At 51.0% G+C, this 27,617-nt stretch overlaps 10 protein-coding genes across 10 annotated transcripts; 5 read left to right on the top strand and 5 right to left on the bottom strand.

Moving 5' to 3' along the window:
• Positions 1-272: 272 nt before the first annotated feature.
• Positions 273-2,700, bottom strand: N7496_011731 (J domain-containing protein; the record flags this gene model as incomplete). The annotated part of the gene is made up of 5 exons (XM_056704644.1): positions 273-430; positions 523-2,119; positions 2,231-2,484; positions 2,518-2,602; positions 2,671-2,700. The coding sequence occupies 5 exons, from the start codon at positions 2,698-2,700 to the stop codon at positions 273-275; spliced, it is 2,124 nt and encodes a 707-aa protein (XP_056550604.1).
• A 1,090-nt stretch (positions 2,701-3,790) lies between these two features.
• On the bottom strand, positions 3,791-4,282 carry N7496_011730 (uncharacterized protein; the record flags this gene model as incomplete). The annotated part of the gene is made up of 2 exons (XM_056704643.1): positions 3,791-3,818; positions 3,882-4,282. The coding sequence occupies 2 exons, from the start codon at positions 4,280-4,282 to the stop codon at positions 3,791-3,793; spliced, it is 429 nt and encodes a 142-aa protein (XP_056550603.1).
• Positions 4,283-8,320: 4,038 nt separating this feature from the next.
• Positions 8,321-9,982, bottom strand: N7496_011729 (aminopeptidase P family protein; the record flags this gene model as incomplete). The annotated part of the gene is made up of 2 exons (XM_056704642.1): positions 8,321-9,711; positions 9,853-9,982. The coding sequence occupies 2 exons, from the start codon at positions 9,980-9,982 to the stop codon at positions 8,321-8,323; spliced, it is 1,521 nt and encodes a 506-aa protein (XP_056550602.1).
• Positions 9,983-10,782: 800 nt separating this feature from the next.
• N7496_011728 (SSH4 family protein) lies at positions 10,783-12,515 on the top strand (the record flags this gene model as incomplete). Its single annotated transcript, XM_056704641.1, has 3 exons — positions 10,783-11,272; positions 11,336-11,641; positions 11,704-12,515. The coding sequence occupies 3 exons, from the start codon at positions 10,783-10,785 to the stop codon at positions 12,513-12,515; spliced, it is 1,608 nt and encodes a 535-aa protein (XP_056550601.1).
• Positions 12,516-14,758: 2,243 nt separating this feature from the next.
• On the top strand, positions 14,759-16,502 carry pdeA (3',5'-cyclic-nucleotide phosphodiesterase PDE1; the record flags this gene model as incomplete). The annotated part of the gene is made up of 3 exons (XM_056704640.1): positions 14,759-14,800; positions 14,996-15,681; positions 15,749-16,502. The coding sequence occupies 3 exons, from the start codon at positions 14,759-14,761 to the stop codon at positions 16,500-16,502; spliced, it is 1,482 nt and encodes a 493-aa protein (XP_056550600.1).
• Positions 16,503-16,811: 309 nt separating this feature from the next.
• N7496_011726 (uncharacterized protein) lies at positions 16,812-17,754 on the bottom strand (the record flags this gene model as incomplete). The annotated part of the gene is made up of 2 exons (XM_056704639.1): positions 16,812-17,232; positions 17,300-17,754. 2 exons carry the CDS (start codon positions 17,752-17,754, stop codon positions 16,812-16,814), a joined length of 876 nt encoding a protein of 291 aa, XP_056550599.1.
• Positions 17,755-18,809: 1,055 nt separating this feature from the next.
• On the top strand, positions 18,810-20,268 carry N7496_011725 (acyl-CoA dehydrogenase; the record flags this gene model as incomplete). The annotated part of the gene is made up of 3 exons (XM_056704638.1): positions 18,810-18,907; positions 18,998-19,846; positions 19,902-20,268. 3 exons carry the CDS (start codon positions 18,810-18,812, stop codon positions 20,266-20,268), a joined length of 1,314 nt encoding a protein of 437 aa, XP_056550598.1.
• Positions 20,269-21,896: 1,628 nt separating this feature from the next.
• On the bottom strand, positions 21,897-22,898 carry N7496_011724 (bZIP transcription factor; the record flags this gene model as incomplete). The annotated part of the gene is made up of 1 exon (XM_056704637.1): positions 21,897-22,898. The coding sequence occupies one exon, from the start codon at positions 22,896-22,898 to the stop codon at positions 21,897-21,899; it is 1,002 nt and encodes a 333-aa protein (XP_056550597.1).
• A 1,847-nt stretch (positions 22,899-24,745) lies between these two features.
• On the top strand, positions 24,746-25,108 carry N7496_011723 (uncharacterized protein; the record flags this gene model as incomplete). Its single annotated transcript, XM_056704636.1, has 2 exons — positions 24,746-24,816; positions 24,961-25,108. The coding sequence occupies 2 exons, from the start codon at positions 24,746-24,748 to the stop codon at positions 25,106-25,108; spliced, it is 219 nt and encodes a 72-aa protein (XP_056550596.1).
• Positions 25,109-25,864: 756 nt separating this feature from the next.
• Positions 25,865-27,417, top strand: gwt1 (putative GPI anchor biosynthesis protein Gwt1; the record flags this gene model as incomplete). Its single annotated transcript, XM_056704635.1, has 2 exons — positions 25,865-25,960; positions 26,023-27,417. The coding sequence occupies 2 exons, from the start codon at positions 25,865-25,867 to the stop codon at positions 27,415-27,417; spliced, it is 1,491 nt and encodes a 496-aa protein (XP_056550595.1).
• Positions 27,418-27,617: the final 200 nt, after the last annotated feature.

Raw genomic sequence — 27,617 nt, 5'->3', positions numbered from 1 at the left:
TTGGGGGAATGCAGCTCGAAGCGAGGACAAAACAAAGAGGAATCACGAATCACACCCAAATGGGGAAAAGAAACAACACCCGAAGAAATACACCCAATGGGACGACGATCGTCGCGGGAGGAAAAGAGATAAGAGAGAAAACTGGACAAGGCATGTCCGATGGCAAAAGTGATAATAAAAAAAATGAAACCCAGAAAGATCGATCCTAATCAATCAGACAATGTCGCACAAGTCCCGTGTACAATCCATCAATCAATGCAAGGTAGATGCGATCAATCCTCATCCTCCGTCTCGGTGTTGGTGTCGCTAGTATCGCCTGCGTCGCCGTCGGTGTCACTTTCCTCGCTGGAGGACTCGGAAGGCTTCTTAGCCTTCTTAGGCTTAGGAGCCTGGCCAGTCTTGAGCGCCTGCATTTGACCAGCGATGGAGTCTGGATAGAAAGTTCATGATTAGCATTCGGCCCACAAAACTGATACAGCCGCGTACGAGTGCCGCGACACAAGTACGGGAGGAACAACTTACCTTCATCCGGTTCGCTAATGTCGTCTTCTTCTTCCAAGGCAGCCGCCTTGGCGGGGTCGTCAATATGCAGGGTAATCTCCATCTTCGTGTCCAGACCCAGATAGCTGTCGCAGACCATGTGCATGACGAAGGTGAAGTCGCCGACCTGCGGAGGAGCCTGGAACTGCATCTTGAGGGTTTGAACGTTGAACGTGGGCTTGCCGGCCTCATCGAGGATCGGCTTGTCAAAGGTGGTGAATGTGAAGGGAGGCACGGCCATCTTGCCTTGTTTGGCGTCGGCCAGGAAGACATGCCAGCGAGGGGAGTGATCGCGGGCAAAGTAGGGAGCGTGTGCGAGGGGAGGTTGGATGTTCTCAATCTTGTTCTCAACCTTCTTGCCATCAACCACCTTGGTGGCACGGTTCTTAGCCGGCTTGCGGCCCATCAGTGCGTCAAGATCATCCTCATCGGGGTCAATGTCCTCCAAGTCGAGCTCGTTGATCTGAGGCACTTGCGTGCAACCTGGTGGGACGAATCGTGCCTTCACAACCAGCTGTACCAGACTGCTAGGAGTGATAACCTTCTCACCCATGACCTTGAAGAATGCCTTGGAAACCTCCAAAGCGGGTAGTTGACGAGCCACCGTGACGGCATCCGTGTATTGCTTCTCAGACAATAGACCAGCGCCCACAGTAAGCTTGCGACGCTCATCCTCGGCCAATCTCATGAACTTTTGAACGGTCCAGTGTTCCTTGGAGTGCTCGCCTTCCACCGACTTGACAATTGACTCGGTGAAGTTGGGCAACTGCAAGAGGGGAGATGAACCGGGGGCAATAGCCTGAATCAAGTTTTGAGAGACCTGGAAAGCACCGAGAATAGGGCGAAGGCTACCAAATGCCAAAGAAATCGCAGTAAAGGCCTCGCCTAGAGAAAGAGCAATGGGCGCAGCTTCGTACTTCTCTGCATCAAGGGTCGCATCGCCAAGATCGATACGGCCGAGATACGCCCACAGGAGGGCCAAAGCCTTGCGACGGGAGGAGTTGTCCATTTGCTTAATCGCCTCGCGGTCCTTGGCAGTCAGGAATGTTGATTCCTCGGCCAGGACCTTCTTCTCCAACTTTGCGAGCCCGGCTTCCGCTTGAGCTCCCTTGAGCATTTCCTTGAACTCCTCGCCAGAAGAGAGAGCATTGACAATGCCACCATCCAGAATATCCTCCTTGTACTCGCGGAAGATGTTACCTGCGCTAGCGACAAGAACACGCTCCTTGGTGTAGCGCTGAGAACCATACCACCACTTTCCGACAATGTAAGGCAAAAGAACACCCAACAGAGCACCATATACCAACAGGACGTATTTTCCATTGCCGTCCATGACGATAAGCTTGGGAAGGGCGATACCAATGCTGAAGCTCTGCTTGCCATCGGGGTGGCCATATTGGAGGTAGTTGTTTCGGATTTCTTCATCAGTGAGCGCTTTATAGGCCTTGGTGAGCTCGACGAAACGCTCGTTGAGCATCTCCATGGTCTCATTCTTGGCGGGATCGGGGCGAACTTTATCGGGGTGGTAGATGAGGGAAAGGCGCTTGTAGTGACGAGAAATAGCTCTTTCGTCGGCGCTCTAGGAAAAAAAAAGATTTGTTAGTTCGAGATAGGTTCGGCGTTGCTAAGAGCTCGCAGGCGACTGCAGCGACGGCCAGCCCCGCCACGCTCGGAGATCCACACAACATACCCTTGAGACGCCCAAAATTTCATATGGGTCGTATAGTTTGGCGACCGTCCGGGCCGTCACGAGAATGAGATACACCATCCAGGCCATGACGATGTAGCCCACAATCACCGTGATGATGCGCTTGATTCGGCGCTCCTTGCGCAGGCGCTTGCGCTTCTGCGCCTCGACGAGATCGGCATGCTCAGGTTTGAAATCGGATTTGATGCGGGGAGCCGTATTCTCAAGCTCTGCCGGTAACGCATGCTTAGCATAAACTGCACAAAGAACTGCTGGGCCGAGTCACACACCTTTGCTTGGTCGGAGGAGGTTGTAGGTTAGAGGAAGCGTGACCAAACCGGTCAAGGTCAAGATGAAGAAGGGGAAGAATTGCCCCTAGTAGCGCATAAGTTAGCCATGTCCGTGTCTCTAGCATCATTGTCGCGAGAGAGAAAAGGACTCACCTGCTCATCGTAAGTGTAGTCTGACGACATCCTGCGGCGAATTCAGGGCGACAGCGGTGGCCGCCGCGGAGTTTAAAGATCGTGGGGTGCCGAGTTGTGGGGTCAAAGCAGAATAGGCTTGAGTGAGGGTGTCAAAAGTAAAAAGAAGAAGCCTAAACAATTTGAGTCAGAAGCATGGCCCTCGAGAGTCAAATGAGCGTTGAAGGGGAGTATTCACGCTTCCTGATCTGGTGATGACCGTGTCCTCAAGTGGTCGACCGCCTGCCTAAAAGTGCGGCCAGGTCCTTTGTGGGCAAAGGCGGTGAGCTGAGGACAACATTGCACTTTCCCTGCCGATCATTTTGCTTATCCTAAATTGGAAGGAAGAGATGACTACTGTACGAACTAGTTATTTACTGCTAACTAGTCACAATATTCGGTATTTCTAGATCTCTACTGTCTGTTCTTGGAATCATGCTTGAAAGATAAATCCTTATGTATAGTCTAGTATGCTTGAATATAGTTGTGACTCATTATATACAGGCTATGCAAATGTAGTCTAGCATAAAGAATCAATAATATGCTCCGTAGGATTCTTGTTTCACTGTATGCGGCAGCCTGGTGTTCAACCACCTCGCATTTCAATAGAACGGATCTGCGTGTTCGAAAAGAACGAATCACCGGGATGACTCTCTCGCTAGCTCCCACAAAGGGTGTTCAAGCGTCAACAATCCCTAAAGATCGGACACGAACTCGACCGATGCGGAGCCCGCAAGAAAAGTCTACTCGTGACTCATCCCATCTCGGATTCGCAAAAATCGCAAACCACGATCCACATGGCCGGGTCGAAAGGGACCAATCGGACACTCCTGCGATGGGAGCGGAGTGTCTTCATTGCTTCAAGTCGGGGACCCGGGAGTCCATGTGATCTGGTGTTCCAGTCATGCTCGTAGCGTCAAGTCGGGACTGTGGCTGAAGGCGCGCTGCAGTGGGCAAGGGACGCCCAAGGCGAACCCATGGCCAAATCGAACGGGAGGTTTTTTTTTTCTTGTATATGAAGCGGATGAATCATCGCAATCAGAGAAAAAAAAAGAGTATGGGTTTTTTGATAATTTTGGATGATTCCGGCTGGAAAGAGCATTCAATCTCCCGGAGTGCTGTTTCGTAATCTGACGGCGAATGAGTCAGAAAGATGATCGGCAAGCGATAATAAAGATTAGAGGTGTACTCACGGGTCGATATAGTCGAGACCATCGAAATACTCCAGCATGCGATAACAAAGGTTTAGATCGTCGCCCGGCTCGCCGCCGAACAATCGACACTGCCGTGCCTCGAGACCGATGCTTGCTTCCCGCCGTTGCGGTACATTCTCACGGATCGGCCAAGCCGTAAACCCATAATGCCAGGTCGGGGCAGGGGCTGCTGAGACCGGCGATCCAGGTGAAATGCATGCAGCGGACGGAGTATAGTGGAGGGCTGCTGGTGGAGGCACGGGAGTATGAGGGCTCCAAATTGTAGATGGGAGAGCTAATGGCGGGTGGATATTTGACAATTCGGGCGAGTCTTGATCGAAACTGTTTCTTCGCTTGCTGGAACGAGGACGAGTGCGACGTCTGTTATGCCTCTGGCCCATTCTCCGGGATACGTGGTTTGGCGATATCGAAGGGGAATCTCCAGCCGGGAGGAGAGAAAATATGTGCAACGAAAAGAAGAACTTTTGTGGTTTAAGGACAGAGGGGAGTGACCATCACCCCCTTTGGAAAAGGAAGGATGAGATGGAGAGTAAGAAGAGGTGATCTACTGCAGGGGTATGGATAGCTTTATACGGAGCCGCAAGGTAAACTATGAGTCGGGGGTGAGTCACTTTACTCCGTACGGAGGCTCTGACTAACCCGACCCAGCCAATGAAACCCACGAATCCGGTTATTTCGGGCCAAAAATTCAAGAAAAAAAAAACTAGGCAAAGACCCACATCAACCTGGGTGGAACCACCAGACTCCGGCAGATCACCTTATGGCCTTAAAAAATGGCGCCAAACCCTTGCACTAGCGCTTGGAAAAGGCGTGATGTGAGTTCGGAGTCATTCTATTCTGACTGACGTGATTTTTCTGATATCGCGTGATCGTTCCTCTTGATCAGTATATAGTTTCTCGATACTGTCATAGGTATACTTCGTAAATGAGGTGCGAGTCTACATGAATTATGAAATTTTAATTCCATTGCCTAATGAGCGAATTATGAAACCATGGCCTGGAATGCGTGAGATTCGTCAAAAGGCTGCCTATGAGCCCAGGAATGACGCCAGTGTAAAATTCTCGGCCAGTCGGGCCCTGACAGCTGCGTGGCTCCGATGCCGGGCGGATCGACGGCGGACGGGGCTCTTACTTAATCGTATGCCTTTTCAGGCAATGCTGACGGGGCTATGAGTTGGCCGTGCGGACCGAACGGAAAGCACATCAGGCAAGATACCTTTTTCTCCTTGAATCTTGTATACGACAATTTATTCTAATTATTATACAATATATATTTAATTTGATTCAAATTCTCACTCCGGTTTACTATGTTCAATTCAAAAAGGAGAGAAATCCCTACGCTCCTAGGTAACTCACAAAGCATAGACCAGCTGTCTCGGAGACTGGCGTCAGGCTCCGAGCTGACGATGTTTTTTTTAGCTGCTAGGCTGCTAGGGGGAAAAGGAGCATTGAAAATTTGAAAACTCTGACAATTAAGGTCCCAGCTGAGCAGGGGGAAAAAAAAAAGGAAGCTACAGCCTTTAGCTTGCATGTTTCAGGAATCAGCATTCGGATTCGCTCAAAGAAAAAGCCTCCATCGGCACCTTAGGGTAGGGTTGGGATACATGCATTGATGGGCTTAGGAAAACCACGCATTCCACCCTAAACATTCCGGATTCATTGACTCTCTCGGTCGTCCAGACTGTCCAGACCTTCACCCTTGCATACCACCATGATTTTCCAACACATTCCACGTCTGAAACGCGGTCAATTTCAACACGTGGGCCCACGTCACAAACAGGCAACCCGTCTTGTTCTAGACGTTCTCCCTTGCAGAACCCTCTACCGAATCCGGATCCACAAAGGGAGTGTGAGCCTGGTGAGGCACACTCATGCCTTTCAGCTCGATCGGTTGGCTTCGATCTGATGGCTATCGAATCGCGCGAAAAAATTATCTGCTGCGGCTGTTGAAACCCCGGGTTGTCCCATTTCTAACCCGGGTGGACCACGTATTTTGCCTAGTTCATTCTATCCGACGGGCAGCACCAAGCGATCCGCAGTTGAATCGTGTTTCCAGTCTACAGTGACATACTGCCAGGAGATCTCATTAGACAGGAGAAGTCTTCAGGGGGGCTCCCTACAGGGGTCCCAAGGAATAATTGTCAAAACAATACATCGGGCGGTCAGGTAAATCTTGCCACCTGCGGAGGTGGACGATAAGCGCCAATTGCTCAAAACTAATTTTCTAAGGCAGAAAGTCCGGCAGAATTCACATAACCTACAGAAGATAGAAGACAAGGGAAAAGACAAGGGGATAGTCAAATCGGTACTATAGTAATAGGGTCGCCCTAGCCTAAAGATAAGAAGGCATTATGGTAAAGGCGGGTATAAAAGCGGTCGATAAGCTGACCAATTATAGGGTTTAAGCAACTGGTGTTTATCGCCCGCCCCACACCCACCCTCTCCGCCTACTCTATAAGAATTTAGATCATCAGATGATATCATGTAAACGAATCAATGAGATTACGTAGATAGGTAGTGGTCCAGTTGGTAATATAGAATCTGGCAGAAAAATAGCGGGTCATGTACTGATTTTACATTTCTTTTCTTGGTACCCCTGTAGACGGTCGATGGCTAGAACGTGGCCATTCTTCAGGAGTCAGTCCCGCTCGGTAACATCCCTAATTGCGACCTCAAGGTTGCGCAACGTCTCCACAGTGGTGGATCTGGAATGTACGCTTTGCGTCGGCACTTGAGTATCAGGCAGGTATAGTTTTGTCGGCTGCGAAGCATCGCTTTGGTCTTGCAAAGTCCGATGGTAACTTGTAATTCCAGTTCTATTTGATCATTCTAAGCGAGTGGCTTGAATATACCCTACAGTAGTGTATAGTTATGGTTAGTTCCAGTCTATTGTCAGCCCACCAAAGCCACAGTGGCACTTACACTTGCTGGATTGGCTCTGCCGTCTGGGGAAGGATCATCGACTTGACACTTTCGGGCCAGGTCGCGTGGTCGATCCCGGGTAGGGAATATTAATCATGCCACAAACACTGAAACTCATTTCGTTCGAGAATGAAAATTAGGTTCCCGTCCCCGAAGATCCTGTATCAGAACGGATGGACTTCTATTCTCGACACTTCGTCCAATCCTACGGCTCGCCCTTGGTACGAGCCCACCTCGACTGAGGATCTAGGTCTAGAAACCCGATTTCGAGTTGACATCTGTCGTCGCACCAGCTACCATTTTCGGACATAACTATGAACAGCGAGCTGGGTAACGTGCAAATGAGAAAGAATGCTGGTCTGGAATGCTGGCAGCAAAATACCACGTTGTGAGGGGGCCATGTGTCGCTTTGTAGATCGACCTCATCAAAACCATAAGCAAGCCGTCAGTCTATGATCTGCCATATCTGCCTACCTCTGGGACTTTGCGGCACAGGATCCATCCTTCCCAATTGAATAGTATAGTAGCCTCTTCACCTCTTGTAATTAGCCGAGCGATTCTAGTTTTACTGGATGGGAAGTTTATTATGACCTCAAGACGAGGCTTCGGCCGAACCTGAAAGCGAATTCTAGGTTTGAACCTACGTGATCGCAAATCGGACCGGAGGACGGTTCGATGGCAATTACAAAGAGTAATGATCATTAGCACAATTTAGGTTTGGAGATCGGACATTCCATCATGGATAGGTATGTTCTTCTGGAGGGTAATACCGTGAACTCAAGCGCAATGAACAAGTAGTTCTAAGGATATATATTCAAGGCCACAGTCACTTACTAGGTATGCTGCCCGAAAGGCAGGTGAGGTAGCTAGACACTTACTAACGTCAAAACCTAGTTCTGTAACTCTCTCCACCCACTCTCTCTTACTGAGAGATCTTAGGTATCCCAGAATGAGTATTTTTATTCGCCAGACAAAATAAGATTGGCAGTCCGTTCTAGGTTGTACTCCTCGCGCGGAGCCTTGAAGAGCCTGGACTATCCCCGGTTATATCTGATAATTTCTGCGAGAGGCCTAGAAGCGTGCTAATGAATATGAGTACGTGTAAATATATAGATACAGCCCAGTGACTTGGCTGATACCATTTGGTGCTGAATTTTCATTTCTTCTAATATATCCATGGGTAGATAATCCCGTGGATAGATATGTCAGTCATTTAGTGTATAGTAGGGATATCTGCTAGAGACTATCTAGTCTTCGTCCACCAAGAGATCTCCGTGTAGACAGAAACGGATTCAGACATCCACAATACTTAGTCACTGGGCTGTGGCTGTTAGTTACAAAATTCCCAGACTAGTAGTCATCCCAACTCCATCTGGGTTTAAACGCTGGACACAACTAGTTTCCATTAGAATATTCTTCATGACGCGAGGCTGACAACTCCGAGATACACGCGAGCGGCTCTATGTACATTATACTAGATGAATATCGCCATAACATCAACATTGCAATGCAGACCCCCGAATAATGGCAAGCGCCTCCTCTCCCTTCGGAGCAGTAGTGAGGTTCTCATAGCCAGTAGCAGTAACGAGGATATCATCCTCAATGCGAACACCACCGATATGCACATACTTTTCAGCAACGTCAAAGTCAATGTACTTTGCAAAAGGTTGTTTCCGCGCATTCGCCAGAGCAAGCGGCGAGAAATAGATGCCCGGTTCCACGGTAACCACCATACCCTCTTCCAACAATGGAGCAGATAGCGTGCAAGGCGCAAGGCTACCTGCCGGGTTCAGAACCGAGCCGTATTGATCGTGGTCAAAGTCCGGATGCAGAGCCATGATGGAAGACTCGGATACATCGTGAACTTCGAGACCGACGTGGTGGCCCAGACCGTGAGGGAAGAAGACCTTGGATGCGCCCGAGGCTCGGATTTCGGAGAGACTGCCACCCTTGAAGACACCAAGGTGTAGGAGTTCGATGATGGAGATTTCGTGGGCCAGGTCGTGCAGAGATAAGAAGCGCGTTCCTCGGCGGATGCGCTTAATGCATTCCTCTTGCATGCGCTCGACGACCCGGTAAATGTCGCGAGCGTACTTGCTAGGCCATTCACCCGAAAGGGGGAAGGTGCGAGTCACATCGCTAGCATAGCACTTCCATTCGGCACCGGCATCGAGACATACGAGAGGCTTGCCCTTGAGAGATTCGTTGTTTCGATCGTAATGGAGAACTGCCGCGTTGGGACCCGACGCGGCGATAATCTGATACGCTTGGTTCGGGGCACCGTGGGAGATGCAGGTATCAAGGAACGATCCTTCAATTTGGGACTCATTGGTCATCTTTTGGATGTTCTCGAGGATTTTCCGGTGCGCTAGACCAGACACTTTGTTGGCCTGACGGATCAAGCGAATCTCATACTCATCTTTGACACCTCGAGCTGCATCCATGGCAGGCATCAGCTGCTTGGCATCCAGTGGCAGCTCTGCCGGCAATCCCTTGGGAGTCTCCGAGTCATGAACCATATACAACAAGCTACTTTGGACTCGTTCACTCAACCAAGATACCAGCTCCGGCTGGAGTGACGACAGATACAATACTCGATCAACATCATATCGATCCTGAGCATCCTCACGCGACAAGGTTGGGCCCATCCAAATTGCCCGGTGGAGATCAAAGTCCGGCACATAGAGGGTCAAAATATCCAAGCCGATATCATATGTCAGAGCACAGTCAGGCTCGTCCACACCACTGAGATAGTAGAAGTAGCGACGTTGACGGAACGGGCGCGATTGGTCAGAATCGCGCCAATTGACCGTGGGCTCACCAGCGATGAAAATGAGGCCATGCGACACCCCAAGCTTGCGGGCAACGTTGCGCGCATGTTGTTTAGCTATGAGATAGAGGTTCCGATTAGCTCGGATCATTTGGCGAGATTACCGATCGGGAGTCCATTGGAATTCAAGGGCGCGGATTCTAGAGGGCGCAAAAGGGGACCCTTCTCCTGAGGGGGGAGGGCGACATTGAGACTTACCTGGGTATTTATCACAGGAGGTTCCAGTTACGGCAAGGCGGATTTGCAGGGAGTCGACGGCGTTGATGATGACATCGGCCTGGTTTGCCAAGGAGGCGTCGCGGGGAGTACCGCGAGCCTTTACACGCATCGTCTGATCTCCGAGGAAGAAGGTTTGAAGGAAGGTGACAAGTGATAAGTGACGAGAGGAGAGGGGGGGTCACGCTTTAGTTCCAAAGCCCCCAGCCACGCAAGGAGCCACGAGGGAGAGGGGGAGAGGGGAAGAAGAGGAAGGAGGCTTATCCTGAGTAGGGATGGGGGGTCCCGTACTGATACCGCCAATTCTCTCCCGCCTGAGGTCCCAAGGGCTAAAGATGACAGGTTCGAAGGGAATAAAAAAGCACAGTCCCCTTAAGAGAAAAAAAAAGGCACAGAGATCACATTGGATAGGGACTGCAGGAGAAGGTCTAAAAAATGCCCTTTTGATCTTGCCTTGCATTTGAATCGGATGGCGGTGGACGCAGGACCACCGATAGACTAAACAAGCGTAATCAGGACGACTCTAGGCGGCCGGAAACGTCTCGGAGAGAGTCCACCGCCCAAGAGGCTACTTGCTCTCGTCTCATTTACTCATTTATCTACCTACATCCTCCAGTGGCAGACCACTTTCATAGTTCCTGGCCAACTAAACCTTGCAAACAACTACTTTATCTCTTTTATCTCTCGCTGGTTGATCGGCCAATCCTACCCACTTTTTCCTATTTTCTGCCCGCCACCTCGACCGCCGGCCCACTTCTTCCACTTGGGCTCGGACACCCACTCTTTGGACGGACTGCGACTCCACGACCACTGCAGCCTCACGCCTCTCGTATCTTCCTCTTCCATCACTCATTCTTCCTGATCTCATTGCCTGCGTCTCATCTCCTACACCTCTTTGTCAGTCAATGAACGATGCAGAGCCCTGAGGCATCGGGCCCCGGTGCGCTCGCTGGCCTGCCCTCTACTCTCCAATCGGTGATAGCCACTCCGTCGACGTCACCGCTCGACCTCATCCCCCAGGCGCAGACCATCCCAGCCGCTACTCAGACTGCGGCTGCCTTCTCACAACGCCAAATACAAGAAAGCCTGCAAAATGTCATCTCCAGTCTGTCCTCCTCGTCCGATGCCGCCGGGCACGTCGTTGCCGCCAGTGACGACTCCTCCGGCTCGACCGGCAAAGGCATCTTGATAGGCATCCTATCGGCCTTTGGATCGGCAGCGATTGCATTCGTGGTGCTTGCGATCTTCTTTTTCTTCAAATATACCCGTCGCGGGCGGATTATGCTCGATCGCATTGGTCGCCCCGGTGAATATGACGATGAACAAGCATTTTTGCGGGAGGAAGAAGCGGCGCTGGAGACGATGGATGACTTGACGAGGTCAGAGTATCTACGAGCGAAAGGTAGGCTACAAGTCGATCCAGAAAGCGTCAATACAATAAAGCTCTTACTGACACCCGATCCAGCTTTCGTCCAGGCCTATCCTCCAGAATCCATGCAAACCGATATTTCGCTGTCGCAGTTCCTCGCTATTCAAGAAAAGGGCGTATCCGCTTGGGAATTCCAACCAGAATTAGAAATTGCCAACTGTTTTGTGGAAGGACGCACGGAAATTGAGTTCTTCGATTCGGAGTGCAGCGTGCAGACCAACCTACCTCTTCCGAAACAAAACGAGGTCTATTACTGGGAGGCCAAGATCTATGATAAGCCAGAGTCGACAATGATCGGTATCGGTCTGACGACTAAACCGTACCCTCTTTTCCGGATGCCTGGTATGACTCTCTCCGACCGTCTTGGTTGTTTCTTGCAGACCCGCTAACCAGCCACTCTCTAGGCTTCCACAAAACATCTGTTGCCTACGAATCAACCGGCCACCGCCGACACAACCAACCATTCACGCCGACCCCATATGGCCCACCACTCCACCAAGGCGATGTTATTGGCGTCGGCTACCGACCACGATCGGGGACAATCTTCTTTACTCGCAACGGCAAGAAGCTGGAAGACGTCGTCCACAATTACCGCGCCCAAAATCTGTTTCCCACAGTTGGAGCTAACGGCCCCTGCACAATTCATGTTAATTTCGGCCAGATGGGCTTCGTATTCATCGAAGCCAATGTGAAGAAATGGGGCCTCGCCCCCATGACAGGCAGCCTCGCCCCGCCCCCACCCTATGGCAGCGAGCAAGGCAGCATTCTTCTCGAGTCTGGCCGGGAAAGCGCCGCTTCAATTTCCCAGCGCGTTTATCAATCATATAATGCTCGAAGTGCCGGTATCGGGATTCCTCAGGCCGTTAGTCCCGGTCCAATTCGATCTCCGACCGATATTTCCCTTGCCCAGCTGGCCCATATCCCATCCAACGAGGATGCTGGGGAGGGCTCCAGCCGCATCGGAGTGGATGGAGAAGATGCCAGTACCCCCGTGGCTGGTCCTTTGGCGGGCGCTCCGGAGGATCACGAGGCTCCACCTCCAGAGTATTCAAGTCCGGGAGGCAGCCGCAGAGGTAGTGATGCTTCTTTAGAGTTCCCTGCTCGAGGCTCCGGGGAATCGAGCCCACCTCCGAATGCTGATACCGCCGATCTTGGATCTCAAAATTTACCCAGCTATCAAGCCGTGGTCGATCGGGATTTCAATGAACGTCGATAAAAGCCGTGCCTCGCGTCCGGCGTCGAGCCTTCTTTTCTTATATTATACGTCTCTTTTTTTCGAACATACCCTCTCGTTATGGTCTTTGTTGTCTCTTTTCGTGCTTCGACTAAGGTCGGACCACTCTCTACCTCACTTTTTCTTGAACGTTTCTCTTTCTACACTTAGCGAGTCCACGGATGGCGTTTTAGCAACTCGGGTGGGCTGGTTCTCGGAACATGCTTTTTGCTTATTAGGGAATTCTCTGGGGGGCTTTTTATCTTGGGATGAACTGGGTTTTATGTTTTCCATTGGACCAAAACGATCATGTACAGGACCAAGCGATCTTTTGCTCTCTCTTTCCATCAATCGCTCATTGTTACCCCTGGTCACTGTTATACGTTGTCAGCAGCCGGCCTGTACATTTTGTCATCTAGCATCCTCATCTCTCGGGAGGACTCCTGAAGTTCAAGCATCTATACTCTCAACCATTGATCTGGCTGGACATTTGCCGCTGCTTCGAAATACTTCTTTAAAATCATGTCGTAGGTTGATGTAATTTCCTCTCTAATAGCTAAGACGGTAAAAAGCAACTCACATGGGATTGTATAGATTCTATTACCTGGGGCTGAGTGTACGAAAGAATCGACACCTCGAGAATTCTATCATTTACTTCCAGTTGAAATCAGAGGTCGTAACTGCGAGGAAGCTTCTGTGGAGTAGGTGCGGCCTCCGGCGGGTGAGGTTTTTTTATATTTAACATCCCTACAGGATTTTCCCTTTTTAAAATCTTTTTCATTATATTTTACTTATATTAAATTAACCACTAAATCTTATATAATATAATAATCTCTTTTAAATTATTCAAAAGGCAGTCTGGTGGCATTAATATATGTTGTTTCCTGGGTGCGGCATCGCGGTTGAAGTCGCGGGCTGTACATGAAGGAAGCATCGTCATGAAGTACATAGGGAGCGAGAGGTCGCGGGTTCGATTCATGGCGAGGGCGACTCTTCTAAGACTAGCCCGCAATAACAGTACGCCGGGCAAAAAAACTAAAGGGATCGGCCTGTCGCCCCATTTGCCAGCGGAACGTCATTGATTAACGTTTCGATTAGACTCGTACCCATGGATCGTCCGCCCACTTATCAGCTCCGCATCCTGTGACCTCGACCCTTTTCTTCCTGGATGCTACGAATTGACCAAAAATCAGTGCAGAATGTGAAGAGGACTGTAGGCCTCCCAGCCTCCCCCCTTCTCCCAGTCTCCACAATAAGCAATTGCCAATCTGACTTGGCTTCACAGTGCCCCAAAGGTGGAGTTGAATGCGCCAAGGCCAGCCCCCAAGTTGCCCCGAAGCTCTGAGCGCGTCACAGATCCTCCGCAAATCTCATCCTCGTCAAACCTCGTCTCACCCGAGTCAAATATCCGATTGAGCTTCAGTTTAACCCGAGAGTGTCTCGACTGCGCTAGGTCTCAGCGCTTTGTACAGCAACCCCCACAAAGAACAAAGCCTCGGATCCGCCCCGATCGGCTGAGATATTGCAGCGCCATACATTGTTGTGCGCAGGGCTCGTTGTCGCTGCAGCTGTGGCTACCTGGGAACACAATCCTTGATCACCATCCAATCGGCGCTCTGCTACTAGGGTTTTACGTGCAGTAGCGTCCTGTGCTGTGCTGCAGCCTGCACTTTGGAGCGCCTCTCTTGCTGGTTGTACAAACTGGGGAAAGGGTCCCACCACTGGGCGGAGTCTTACGTCTCGTTATTTTTCAAAGCTACAAGCGCGCCTGACTTTATCTGCAGCCAACGTGCACCTGCCTCGCCTGCGCTTGCGGTATCACACGTCTTTGCCCGACACTTTTATGACTGACTCGTTGTGATTCCCGCTCCTTGTCTCTGACCGCACTTCTCCACGGTTACTGCATCAATACTGGCACTAAGGGTCGAGCTCGGCGTCTGCGTCTTTCTCTATTATTTTGCGAAAGACACAGTCTTAAATACCACGTTGAGGCTTAGGCAACATCTAGATCTAGGCCCAACACTCTGAGCTAGCCGCGCCTCAACTTCTCTAGCAGCAGCAGTTGACCAATCTACACCACTTGTAGATTGGTCGTTATTAGGGTGAGACAACCACATTTCTTCCAACCAGCACATTATTAACAGGCATCAAGGTTCCTGGCCTGGTTACTCCCTCATTCAGAAGGCCAAGGCTTACTGATCCGTGTCTCACGCACTGAAGAACGCGGTGACGTGCGTGAGCAAACAATGGCAGAAACAGGAAAACCTGCGTTCCAAGTCATTGTCTTGGTGAGTTTCTCTCGATTTCCATCTTTACCTCTTTACTGCCACCTATAAGGGTCACGTGTTAGATATCGGCGTCTGTGATCTACCATCTAGTACCCCACCCCCTGTCCCTCCGTTCTTTGCGCTTTGAATGATGTGGATCCACCCCCGGATTCTAGCGTCCTCGGTCTGATTGATCAGAATGCTAACCCTGTATAGGGTCCCAATGGCGGTCCCCGAGAAGACAGCGTCACTGGTCTTCTTGTGCGATCAACATCCATGAATTGGTGTCCCGGCTCAGTCGTTGCCGTAGATGCGGGAACGCTGCTTGCGGGGATTATTCGCGTACTGAAGCAGTTCCTACCTGATTCCAAAAATGAAGAGGGAATCATGACCGCCGGGCCCTTCCAAGGTCTTCAACTACCCGCCCAAAGTGCTGAAGCCAATGCTGCACATATCTTCCGAGAGATCATCGGCGCCGTCTTGATAACACATCCTCACCTGGATCATATCTCGGGATTGGCGATCAACACACCGATCTTGGAAGCGGGAAATGGACCTAAACCTGTGGCGGCTCTTCCGTCAGTACTATCCGCAATCAAAAATCACATGTTTAACGACATTATCTGGCCGAACTTGTCCGATGAGGATGGTGGTGCTGGTCTGCTCACGTACCAACGCTTGGTTGAGGGCGGAAACACGAGGTTCGGTAGTGGAGAGAGTAGGGGTTACGTTCGCGCCTGTAATGGCCTCTTGACCAAGTGTCTAGCTGTCAGTCACGGTCGTTGCAAACAGCGATATCATCCCGAGTCCGCTGCGCATCACAGAATTGGCAGTACCGTATTTCCATCAGAGCAGTTGATGCTGCCCTCTCGAGCGGTTTCCATGGATCATACCGATGGGAGGTGAGCAAGACATAAGCGATACATTATGGCTTCATGCCAGGAAACTCAGATGCTAATAATATGCCAGTTTTTACTCCCCGGCTCGCTCGCCACGTCTCCTCCCAGCCAATGCCAAAGAGCCCATGATGGCTACAGTCGAAAGCTCCGCATTCTTCCTCCGCGACCACCGCACTGGAAAAGAGATCATCATATTTGGAGATCTCGAGCCAGACACGATCTCTCTCGAACCCCGAAACAAACGCGTCTGGGAGGCCGCTGCCCCCAACGTCCACGCAGGCACACTGCGGGCCATTTTTATTGAATGCTCCTTCACTGATAACATCGACGATGCCTATCTCTACGGCCACCTGTGCCCTCGACACATGGTCGCCGAGCTGAGTGTACTCGCCGCAAAGGTCATGGCCCTTCGCGACCCTGCATCATTGCCAGATAAGAAGCGCAAACGACAAAATACCAGCTTTGGCGATGGTACAGGAAGCCCAGTCAGTCCACGGACGAAACGGGGCTCCAACCCCTCGATCGAGAAGGAGCAGAAAGTGGAACCTCGCTCGGGTGATTATTACGGTGTAGATCTGACCGAAAGCTTTGGCGATGGCACCGACAGTAAGGATGTCGAAGTGCCTAATATCGCAAGCTGGGCAGATGCTGATCCCTTGCCGCTGACTGGGCTATCTGTTTACATTATTCATATCAAGGAGAATTTGACTGATGGACCTCCTCCTCAAGAACAAATTCTTCGGGAACTTCGGGAACATGCCAAGGAGGCGCATTTGGGGTGTGAATTCTTCCTTCCGGACCCGATGGAGGGAATTTGGGTTTGAATGGGATGGGATGGGTGCTGGGAAAGGAGCATCCCTTGTTTTTCTCTTTTCGCGGGTTTCTAGCGCGGCGGTGTTTTTATTGTTTCTTGTTTTTGGGAGGATAGATGGTTTTTTTTCTCATGGATATTTACATTTACTTCTCAGTACATCTTAAACAACATGCCTTTCATAGGTTGATTGATTAAAAAGAGTCGTTGATCATGTGCATGCCTCTAGATCTCGAAAGAATTCTTGATCACGACCTCGGTTTATTCAAATCGAGCTCCGTATCCCCAATCTGGTCAAACACTTGATGTACACCACAACCTCCTAAACCAAGATAATAGCAGCCCCGAGGACCATACTCAAAACAGTCACAGCAAAGAAAAGACCCATGACATCCCACGATCCCGTCGTAGATGACAATCTTACCGCAGCATTAGACGTAGCCGCCGCCGTCGCAGTAGCCGTATAATCAGCCGGTTTATGAATCATCGTCACGAAAGGCAGAACCGAGTATGCGACGAGAGTGCTCGTATAACTTGGCTCGAAAATGACGGCTAAGGTATGAGTAAGAGGGACAGTGCCCACAAGCGTGTAGATACTAGCTTCAATCGTCTGCCCGTCGAACCAGAATGTGCGGTCGACTGCTGAAATATCTGCGGGGGGAATCCCGTTCTCGCAGCCGGTGGTAAACTTGTAGTCTGGTAGGGTTGAGTAGCATCCAATGAATGGGCCTGCGGTCATGGAACTATACGTCCAGTTGATTAGATATGTTCAGTCTAGACTTGATAGTTAAGACTTATGCGTTGAGTTACCTCGGGCAACAAATCATCGCCGTCTCGCTCGGATCCAAGAGTTGCATAAGCACATTTGCGGGTTCATTGAAAATACCCCCGTCAACACTCGTCGGTATAGCGGAAGGACTAAAAAGGCCAGACCAAGTCACCGATGCGGTTCCCTTCCGCGAAGCAAGGCCGGCAGTCGTCCATCCAGATGGACAGTACAGACCCGGTGAGAAATATGCGTCTTGGAATAGATTCGTCGGGTTTAGGTTGGTCGCTAGTGCTGGATCGGTGGATGTACCCGTTGGAACGCAGCTGAAGTCTTTGACTTGGCAGCTTGCGCCGTACAAATACTGTCCTGGGCGCTGAGTGATTCCTATTCTCACGTCGCCTACTGAAGTGGCGCAGCTGGCTGGGGCTGTCCAGGTCGTTGTTAGGGGACCTAGGTTGTGGAATGTGAATTCAGAGAGGACGGACGATGTGGGCATTTTGCTGTTTCGCTGGCTGATATGGAGTGATTATGTTTGAATTGACTAGTCTGTCGGTTGTGTCAGTTAGGAGGAGAGGGGGTATTTAGGGGGATTAAAGGGACTATATGTACAAGTACATTATGGCATAGCCGGAACTAGTTCTGAGACAAGCATTGGGGAAAGGAGCCTCAGGGGCTTAGATATTAAGCCCGAAGCCACATTCCATCTAATTATACAGGGTTGCTACGGATTCATGTCCGCGATGCTGCGAGTAAGCACTAGAACGACCGTCGCGTCCAATGGAGCCTCTGTGACTCTCGGCTCTCAAATCGCTCGGATATAGGGTTACGTAACCTGGTTGAAGACATGGCCAATAATTCTCAAGCAGGATGCTATTATACATGTTGAGAGCCCGAGGCGGAGCTAAGGCTAAGCTTTTTCTTTGTTCGATGAGCCGCAGATTTGATACCGGAAAGCCGAGTATTTGAGCTTATCTAGTTTCCCTAGGAGGCTCGGGGCGGGGGGGGGGGAATCGTAGGAACGCTAAAGTTTTATTCTCAGGGACGCAGTATACTACATTTTGAATGATAACTTCCCCCTTCTTTACTGAAATGATTTAGATATACCTGAACGCCTTTAAGCTTTGATACTGAAATTCGGGTGTGCGGAGCTTATTTCCTGGATGGGATATGTATACGATTATAGTGGACTCCTAATAGCCTGCCCTACTAACAATATCGTACCCCATATGAACTATGTGACTTTTCTTCTAAGATTCAACTCAAAACTGACATACGCTTACCCTGCAATCTAGCCCATCTTATCCTTAGAGATCGCCAGAACATTTCAGTCGAAATACCCAGCATAGTCAGCATAACCTAGGTCGTCAAGAATAAGCCCCACCGCCTCCCCGCGAATCCCCAGCGCCGCCGATAACCGAGGCTCGTTTTGGGCTCTTTCCCTTGTGATTTATTACTCTTCACGTTCACCTTCTCTCCTTCCTTTTCCTTTCTCTATTCGCACACGACAGAATCATACCCCTCTATACTCTACACCCCCTCATTACTGTCGCAATGGCCTCCATCACCCGCGCCTTGCGACCCCTGTCGCGCACTACTCCCTCGGCACGCCTGGCCTCCAAGCGCCTAGCTACCGTCCGCCCAGTTCAGAGGTATGTCAAATCCACACCGACACGGACATGCGGATGCCGCTTGAATCGGTTTCAAAGATCAATCCTCAACTGACACGCCCCGATCTACAGCGCTTATGCCTTCTCGACTACAACCCGCCGGCAGGAGGCCGACCTCTCCGAGCTGACCCCAACGCCCATCTCCCACTTGTCCGAGACCGAGACCATGATGGCCGACATGGTGTCCAAGTTTGCCTCCGAACAAATCGGCCCGAAGGTTCGGGATATGGATGAAGCCGAGACGATGGACCCCTCCGTCGTCGAGGGGCTCTTCGAGCAGGGTGTCATGGGTATTGAAATCCCCGAGGAGTTCGGCGGAGCGGGCATGAACTTCACCGCCGCTATTGTCGCGATCGAGGAGTTGGCGCGTATCGACCCCAGTGTCAGTGTCATGGTCGATGTCCACAACACCCTCGTCAACACTGCCATTATGAAGTACGGCGATGCCCAGGCCCACCGCACTTGGTTGCCCAAGCTGAGCACTGGCACCGTCGGCTCTTTCTGTCTGTCCGAGCCCGTCTCCGGATCGGACGCTTTCGCCCTGCAGACCAAGGCTGAGAAGACCGCCGACGGCTACAAGATCAACGGCTCCAAGATGTGGATCACCAACGCCATGGAGTCTGGCATCTTCATTGTCTTTGCCAATCTCAACCCCAGCGCCGGATACAAGGGTATCACCGCTTTCATTGTTGAGAAGGGTACCCCCGGTTTCTCGATCGCTAAGAAGGAGAAGAAGCTCGGTATCCGGGCTAGCAGCACCTGTGTGCTTAACTTTGACGACGTCGTCATCCCCAAGAGCAACATTCTCGGCGAGGAGGGCAAGGGTTACAAGATCGCCATTGAGATCTTGAACGAGGGTCGTATTGGTATCGCTGCTCAGATGACCGGTCTGGCGCTCGGTGCCTGGGAGCACGCTGCTCGGTAAGCGGTTTTCCCTACAGACTATGCCAATTCCATGCTAATCAATATATTACAGCTACGTCTGGAACGACCGCAAGCAGTTCGGCCAGCTCATTGGCGAGTTCCAGGGCATGCAGCACCAGATCGCGCAGGCTTACACCGAGATCGCCGCCGCGCGAGCTCTGGTCTACAACGCTGCCCGTAAGAAGGAGGCTGGCCAGGACTTTGTCAAGGACGCCGCCATGGCCAAGCTCTATGCTTCTCAGGTTGCTGGCCGCGTGGCTGGCTCCGCGGTCGAGTGGATGGGTGGTATGGGCTTCGTCCGTGAGGGCATTGCCGAGAAGATGTTCCGAGACAGCAAGATCGGTGCCATCTACGAGGGAACCAGCAACATTCAGCTGCAGACCATTGCCAAGATGCTGCAGAAGCAGTACACGAACTAGACTAGAAACCGACTGCCAGTTAGTTTTGATTTTTGGGGGTTTTCCTTCTGCGATAAATATGGGTCGACATGCGCGCATTGATGATGATGTATTGTACAGTTTTCGCAGTTTTAGGAGTATAGGGCATCAATGATTGGAATTGATCAAGGCATTCTCTATCGTATCCCCTTCGTGTACTATCAGTATGTGCCTTGTAGGACCAGCACCAGTCTTGCATCACATATTTCGATAATCGCTGGACGATCGAGCCATTACCAAATGGCCATACGCCAAATGTCACAGAATCTGAGAGTAAAAAGAAGTGGCTCCGCCATGAATCGAACCCTTGACCTTCGCATTCCCTATATACTTCACTAAAATGCTCCAGCCCGATCTCACGATGCCGAAGTACATATAGCCCGGGACTCAACCGATAGCATACTCCCGTCTACACCCCTCTTAACGCGTTAATTTTTCTAAGAAAATATAATATAATCTTATATTTTAAATAACGTAAAGATTATACTATTTTTTTTAAAAAAAAATAAAAGAAGAAATCGGCGAGCGGGGGGTTTAGCCGCTCGCCCACTCTCCCCCTTGGGGTGTGCCTGGTCATCCGTGGAGTTGTGCTCGACATCGGATACCAGTCAACCATATTTCCCCTCAATTTTCCTCCACATGGGCACACCCTTGGCCAACCAGGTGGCGACAAACCTGGCTGACCAACTAGGCCATATGAGGGGGGAGATTACCTGGAAGAACTGGAAGTTGGTGATAACCCTTGGGGTGCCTACATTTGGAGTATTAACTACGGGATTGTATATGATGTATTTGGTTATATTTCTTGTTGAACCTATCATGACTATGATCTATATTACTCATGATCATCTATATTCCCTGAGAGCATCCGCCTTGTAGACATGATAGTATGTAGTTGATCCTAGAAGGATAATTCAAATTGGGCTTGACCATCTTTTCAATAGAAGAGCCCGTAGCTGGGAGGACGCTTCTCACATTCAGCATCATCTTGTGGGCCTTTTAGCCCTTTTCTAAGGCAACCCCTTGTTGTGTGTGGCATGTTCAGGGTTGTGTAGTTGGGAAGTTTCGTAATCGCCTGCATAGGGGGATCTCGACCAGCCAGCGGCCACCACATTCCGTAAACATTCGTCATGCTTTTTCGCCGGTCCGTCGGCGTCAAACAATATTCCGAGACCATAACAAACCACGACAGCTTCTTAAAGAGTCGGTGAATCCAGTTTGTGGGACGTTGAGGTCGGAATCCGTCCGAGGGTCGCGGGCCGGCTATATTTTCCTCTTCAGTCGTGCTTATCCTGCATGTTCGACTTTTGTTTGCTTGGTCTCCGCAAAAGGAATCGCCCCTGCTAGTCGAACAACGAACATGGTCAGTTACATCGATCAATGTTGACCCTTTGAGAGTGCTAACGTACCTCCTCAATAGGGTGTTTTAAGCGCTCGTGTCGAGAGGCGCTTTTAGACTATTCCTCAAACAATGTGGCGTTTCTTCAGGAGCTGGACTGTGCTTTTTCTCCTCTGTTTTCCCGGCCGGTGTGATACTGTTTCACCTCCTTCCATCGACGCCTAATGGGTAGCGCTGCTTTTGCATCGAAATTTTTCCATTATCCATTTGGTCACGACGGCGGGTTCCATGGATATGGATATGACGGATCTCTCTGCGGAGGCTGGCCCGGGTGATTTTGGTATGGGGCATTCGACGGTGGATACGGCGGGACTGGAGTTGACTGAGTCGGAGCGCTAACGCTAGGCATAGACAGAGACATCGTTCGATGACCCGGCATGTATCCAACGGCGGGTTGGTTCATCGACGACTGGGGAACAGACTGCAGCCCGTCCCCTCGCTGGCCTGGTGGTTGATGCTGTCCCACGGGATACATCTGGGAGAAAGAAGACTCCGACCCTGACTGAGTTGGGCTGGCGGCACTCCCAAAGCTGAGTTGAGGTGTTGGGAGAGGGCGAGAGGGCACCACCATGCGTGAAGATTGCTGCAACTGTCCCTCCATCATATATGGATCCACACGAGCCGAGAATTCCGGGTCCGACGACTCGCCCAGCGACGACGATCGTGTGCTCGAGTATGACTGCTGCCATTCATGGGGGTGGGATGATCGGCTTGAGACTGACAATGCTGAGGCCGCTCGAGGGACATTTGCCGAGAGATGAGTGGGTGCAGGGAAGTGTGACGAGTGCATCATCGTGTTCGTCGTGGGAATACTAGACGCTGCCGTACTCGGCCCTTCACCCAGATTCCATCCACTGCGAAAGGGGCCAGTCTGCTCACCACCACCTGCAAAGCCCTGTCGACCCGTATAACCGGCTAGTTGGTGCTTCAACCGAGCAATCTCCTCTTGCAGGGCGGCGTTTTGTCGAACCAGCTCATCGAATTGTTCGTTCCGCGGCCGCATTTCGCTCACCTGAGCCTGGAGCATGGCGACTTGTTGCTCGAGTTGCTCGATATGCTCCTTCGTTCGCTGGCGGATAGATCGTTGGGCCTCTCGATCATTGGCCCGCTTTCGCTCCAACTGTTCGGCAGATAGCGAGGCGACCTTTTTTCGAGTCGTACCCGAGCGGGACTCCCGCCTTTTGGGCGGTCCCCCTTCCTTGCTACTACTCATGATCTTTCTGGACTTGGGGGTGTCCAACTTGCTCCTTGATAACGAATGACAGCCGGTCTCTCCGTGGACCAGTTCTCGCGCACTAAGAGGGCGTTGTAGGTGACCATGGATCCAGCACGTGTCACCGGGAGAAGCGAATGCAGCATCCAGAGAGACCCGACGGGAACTCCTTCCAAAAGATAACCCCTTGGGGTATTTGCCAGGACCGATTTTGGGGCAGTTTTGTTTCCTGGTTCGTTGCGGGCGGCCCCCCCTGTACGCCGGACCGAGCAGGGGCAGGGTAGAGGGGGAGAAAAGAGAGTAGCTCGAGCGGATTCCAAGACTGAACAGCCAGGAAGATAGTGGGTAATCAGATTGCCTGATCAACTGCTAGGAACGAAAGCAAGACATTTTCTATTCCAAGCGATAGGACATACCGTCCTGATGGGCCGACCTCGTCTATTTATTTCGGGAATGCAGAGCCTTAAATAAGGTCGCCTGTCACCAGATGCAAGAGCCTACATTTGCCCTTCTCCGGATCGTCGCTAGCATCAAAGCCAGGCCCCAAGGACAGGCAATCTCCCGGTGATGCGCACCCAACGGCTGAGCGTTGGTCCAGAGGCGGCCAATGAACAAGAGACAGCCGCACGAACCCTGTGGGTACTCACAAGCTATGGGCATGGCGCCTTTTGGGGCCCTTTGGCCCTTTTTCGTATGTAGCTCGGCCCCGTTAGAGGAAAAGGTCGGCCTTCTGCAATTTGGTGGGAGATTGGGGCCCTGCTCCTGCCAGGACGAGCTAGTTGCGTCGAAGATGCACCGGGGGTTTTAGTTTTCCATGTTTCTATGAGCCCTGACCAGCAATCTCCTATCGTCCACCTATGACCTACGCGCTTGAGACCCTGGCAAAGACCTATAGACCGATTAATGCATCCAACAACGAAAAGGCCCCCCTCGATAGTTCACCCGCATAAATTGTTGGTGACATGCTATACTTCGGTACATGGCTCTGTTAGCCGGTGCATGCTTAGCGGCTCAGTCTGCCTTCTCTTAGTTCGCTTGGCCTGCAAGGCTTCTCCCGTTTCGCTTTACGTTAAGCGATCTGAATCTTATGGGGGGAAACATCTCCAGCAAGCATGATTCCTTGGCTCGGAGAGTCTCCATTTCTAGAAGCCTCAACTACCGCGCATCTCCGTCTCTGGCTGCAAGGCCAAGTCCGCTAGCCTTTCAGAGTTTGCGGACTAGTATTTAGTTATGCCTATGGTGACAGCCGTGCACGATGTGACGGGGGGGGGGGGGTGGAAAGCTGGCGAGTGGGGATGGGAGGGAGACGCTTTTGGCCCCCAGAATGCAGACCCCGAAATCTGGCGCTTTCTGAATCAATAAGAACGGAGTGGAATCGAGTCACCTCCTTCTCGAAAAGAACGATCCCCTGCAAAAAACGGATGGCCACGTGGACGATCGTTGGTGAAATGCCCATGGATAATTTCCTCAACCCTTGTCCATGGAAGTCGGACCAAGTTTATAGACCGTTTCTTTGTACAGAGTATGTTGGTTTCTTTTACAAAACCAACATTGCTAGGGAGGCCCACTTAACGAAGCCCCTAAGTGGACAGTTCAGCCTGGAGAAAGGCGCTTGTGCATGGAAGATCGAGGCACTACCGTTACCGCTCTAACTACGTTCGATGATCCTTGTTAGGCGCCTACGCGAGAAGTGGAGGTTGAGGTACCGGTCGAGTTGGTCACCAACAGCGCGAGACTGGCGTGCATCGGTACATCCGTTGCTTCTTTCACAGAGTTTGCATTTTTCTTTACGTCCAGTTCGCAACGGACGAGGACGAATCATTTGCGTCCGAATCGGGCTATCGAAAATGACACAGTCCAACTATTTGGAATCATTAGTTCCATGGAAGCCGATGACTCCGCACGAGGCAGTCATAGGGTAGGGCGCAACATCTGCCCCCCCCCCCCACCAGCATCTCAACCAGTCTAATCAGAGCTAACTTCGCACAGGTTAATTTGAGCACAGAAGCTAAACTTGTCAATCATGTCGCCAATGAGTTGCGGCCCGGCACTAATCCCCTAGACCCGGTGGCAGTGGACCAATTGCGTGGCCCCAGGGCATCGATCACGATCTGGTCAAGTCACAGCCTCGTGTCAATCTGGGGCGGTCTCGCTTCTCGACCGATCCGTTTGGTTTTGTGGACGGTGGCTTTGGTGGGAACTTTCGATAGGTTCTTGATCGACATGGGGGGTATATACATGTACACCTATGCCGGGGGATCTTTTTATGATTTGAGGGGCTGGGCCGGAAGATCATTGTCTGTCAAGACAATCCAGCAAAAAGACGAGAAATGAGGGATGATGGCCGTGGCCAGCCTTGCCAGGAACTCAAATTCCCCCAGATCGCCGTGGCATCTTCCTCCCTGGCCCTCTCGTGTAAGGTTGGAGTCGATCGATCAGGGCCGCCAAGCTCGGCCGACCTCATGAACATTCCCCTGTGGACAAATGATCATCTATTGTTTTTCGATGACGAAAAATCGAGCCTTGAATCTCATTATAGTTGATAATCCCCGCCTGCTATCGACAATAATGTACTATTTACCTAGCTCCTTGGTTCAAGAATCTAGAGATCGACTATGAAGCTCGAGCCTAAATGTCATCTAGCTGTTTCCCCAAACATTAGAACCTTGTTTTAAAATCTTATGCACGTGTACAAGAGTCATACAATTTTCACTTAAGTTACAATATTACTATGAGCATGTACAGCATCCTCAATTATGGTAGTTGTCTTAGCTTTCGTACATCGTCAAGTAGATCGGACGTATCAGGTGATTGCCACGGTGTCCGCGTCGTTTCCGCGTGGAGCTTGGAATTCCTCCGCTTTCCAACATCCCGCACTCCAATCACTACGGAGGACCAATTCCAAGCTCTCCATGGAAGCTAGGGCATTACACTCATTTTTCTAGATCCGATACACCCAGCTCAATATGGATCCGAGCTACAAGGCTCGAAAGGAGGCTTTCGTCTCGAACCTAGCAGGAAGCAACATTGGCGATATCAATGCCGTCTCTTTTGTCGCATCGGTAAGATGACAGGAGCTTCAATCTCAATGCAACTATATCCTAACCAATATTTGCATATCTAGGCATCTGTTCTCCTCTGGTCTGCTCTTCAGTCCCGACTATCCTTCTTCACACCCTCCAGCCCGGCCTCGCTGTTGACAGATTTCATCCTCAATGTGCTGGCAATCCTATTCGCGACGACTGCTTACTCTTCCGCGCCCGTTCTCCTAAATATCTTCCTCGTCACACCCGCCGTCCTTCTTTACCTCACGCAACCTCCTCAGCGCTCCCAGCAAAAGGCAAAACCTCCCCGCAAAGCCGTTGGCAAGGATGACACCCCCCAGAACCAGGTAGAGTCCCTGCCCGTGCACCCATTCCTTACGACCTACCGGGCAGCCATGATGGTTGTTACCTGCGTGGCAATTCTCGCAGTTGATTTCCGAGTGTTTCCGCGCCGCTTCGCGAAAGTGGAGAACTGGGGAACGTCGTTGATGGATCTGGGTGTGGGCTCCTTCGTCTTCTCTGCCGGTGTGGTATCGGCGCGTGTGGTTTTGAAAAGTCGCGCCTCTCGATCTAAGAAGACTCCGTTCATTGGGCGACTGATGAACTCCGTGCGCCACTCGGTTCCTTTGCTTGTGCTTGGTCTCATCCGCCTCTGGAGTGTGAAAGGCCTGGACTACGCAGAGCATGTAACTGAATATGGAGTTCATTGGAATTTTTTCTTCACATTGGGCTTTTTGCCCCCCTTTGTGGAGATTTTCGACTCATTGACAGCATTGATTCCGTCTTATGAAGCTTTGGCTGTCATTATCTCTGTCATTTACCAGGTGGCTCTCGAGTCAACCGAGCTCAAGAGCTATATTCTGGTTTCTCCCCGAGGCCCAGATCTCTTGTCCAAGAACCGTGAAGGTGTTTTCTCATTCCTGGGTTATCTAGCCATCTTCCTTGCTGGCCGAGGTGTCGGCACTCGCATCATTCCTAGGGGCACATCCGCCTCCAAAACCCCCCAGCAGGCACGAAAGTCTGTGCTGGTGAGCTTGGTCCTGCAGGTGATGTTCTGGTCAACCATGTTCTTCTTCAACTCATCCTATGCATTTGGGTACGGAGCGAACATCTTGGTCTCCCGGCGCCTTGCCAACATGCCTTATGTATTGTGGGTTGCGGCCTTTAACAGTGCTCAAATTCTGTTATTTTGTTTGGCCGAGACTCTGTTCTTCCCGTCGGTTCACCGAGCCACAAGCAAGGAGGGAGAGGAAGAGCGAAATGCCTTTGCGACCAGCCGAATTCTCCACGCATTCAATCGTGGTGGTCTGGCGATCTTCCTGGTTGCCAATCTCCTCACAGGTGCCGTCAATCTGAGTATTCCAACCTTGGATGTGAATACCCCGCAGGCAATGGGTATCCTGGTCGCTTATGCTGCGATCTTGACTGGACTTGCTCTGGTCATGGACAAGTACAATTTCAAACTACGTCTGTAGTTGTATTTAATATTAGACTATTTAAGCTTATACGTTGTACCAAAAATCTTGAGATCACCGCATCTTTCCTCTTGTCTATACACAGACTAGTCAGTTGGTATAATAGAGTCCTGATTCTTTGACCAGTGCTCTCTTTGTAAGTTATTACGATGACGTTCATCATTTACATACTACAGGTAGAGTGTCAGCTGACCTCAGGG

This window comes from Penicillium cataractarum, assembly GCF_028827025.1.
Source record: "Penicillium cataractarum strain IBT 29864 chromosome Unknown utg000009l, whole genome shotgun sequence".
Lineage (NCBI taxonomy): Eukaryota > Fungi > Ascomycota > Eurotiomycetes > Eurotiales > Aspergillaceae > Penicillium > Penicillium cataractarum.
The sequence above is the reverse complement of the archived record's forward strand: the minus strand, read 5'-3'. Positions and strand labels throughout refer to the sequence as shown.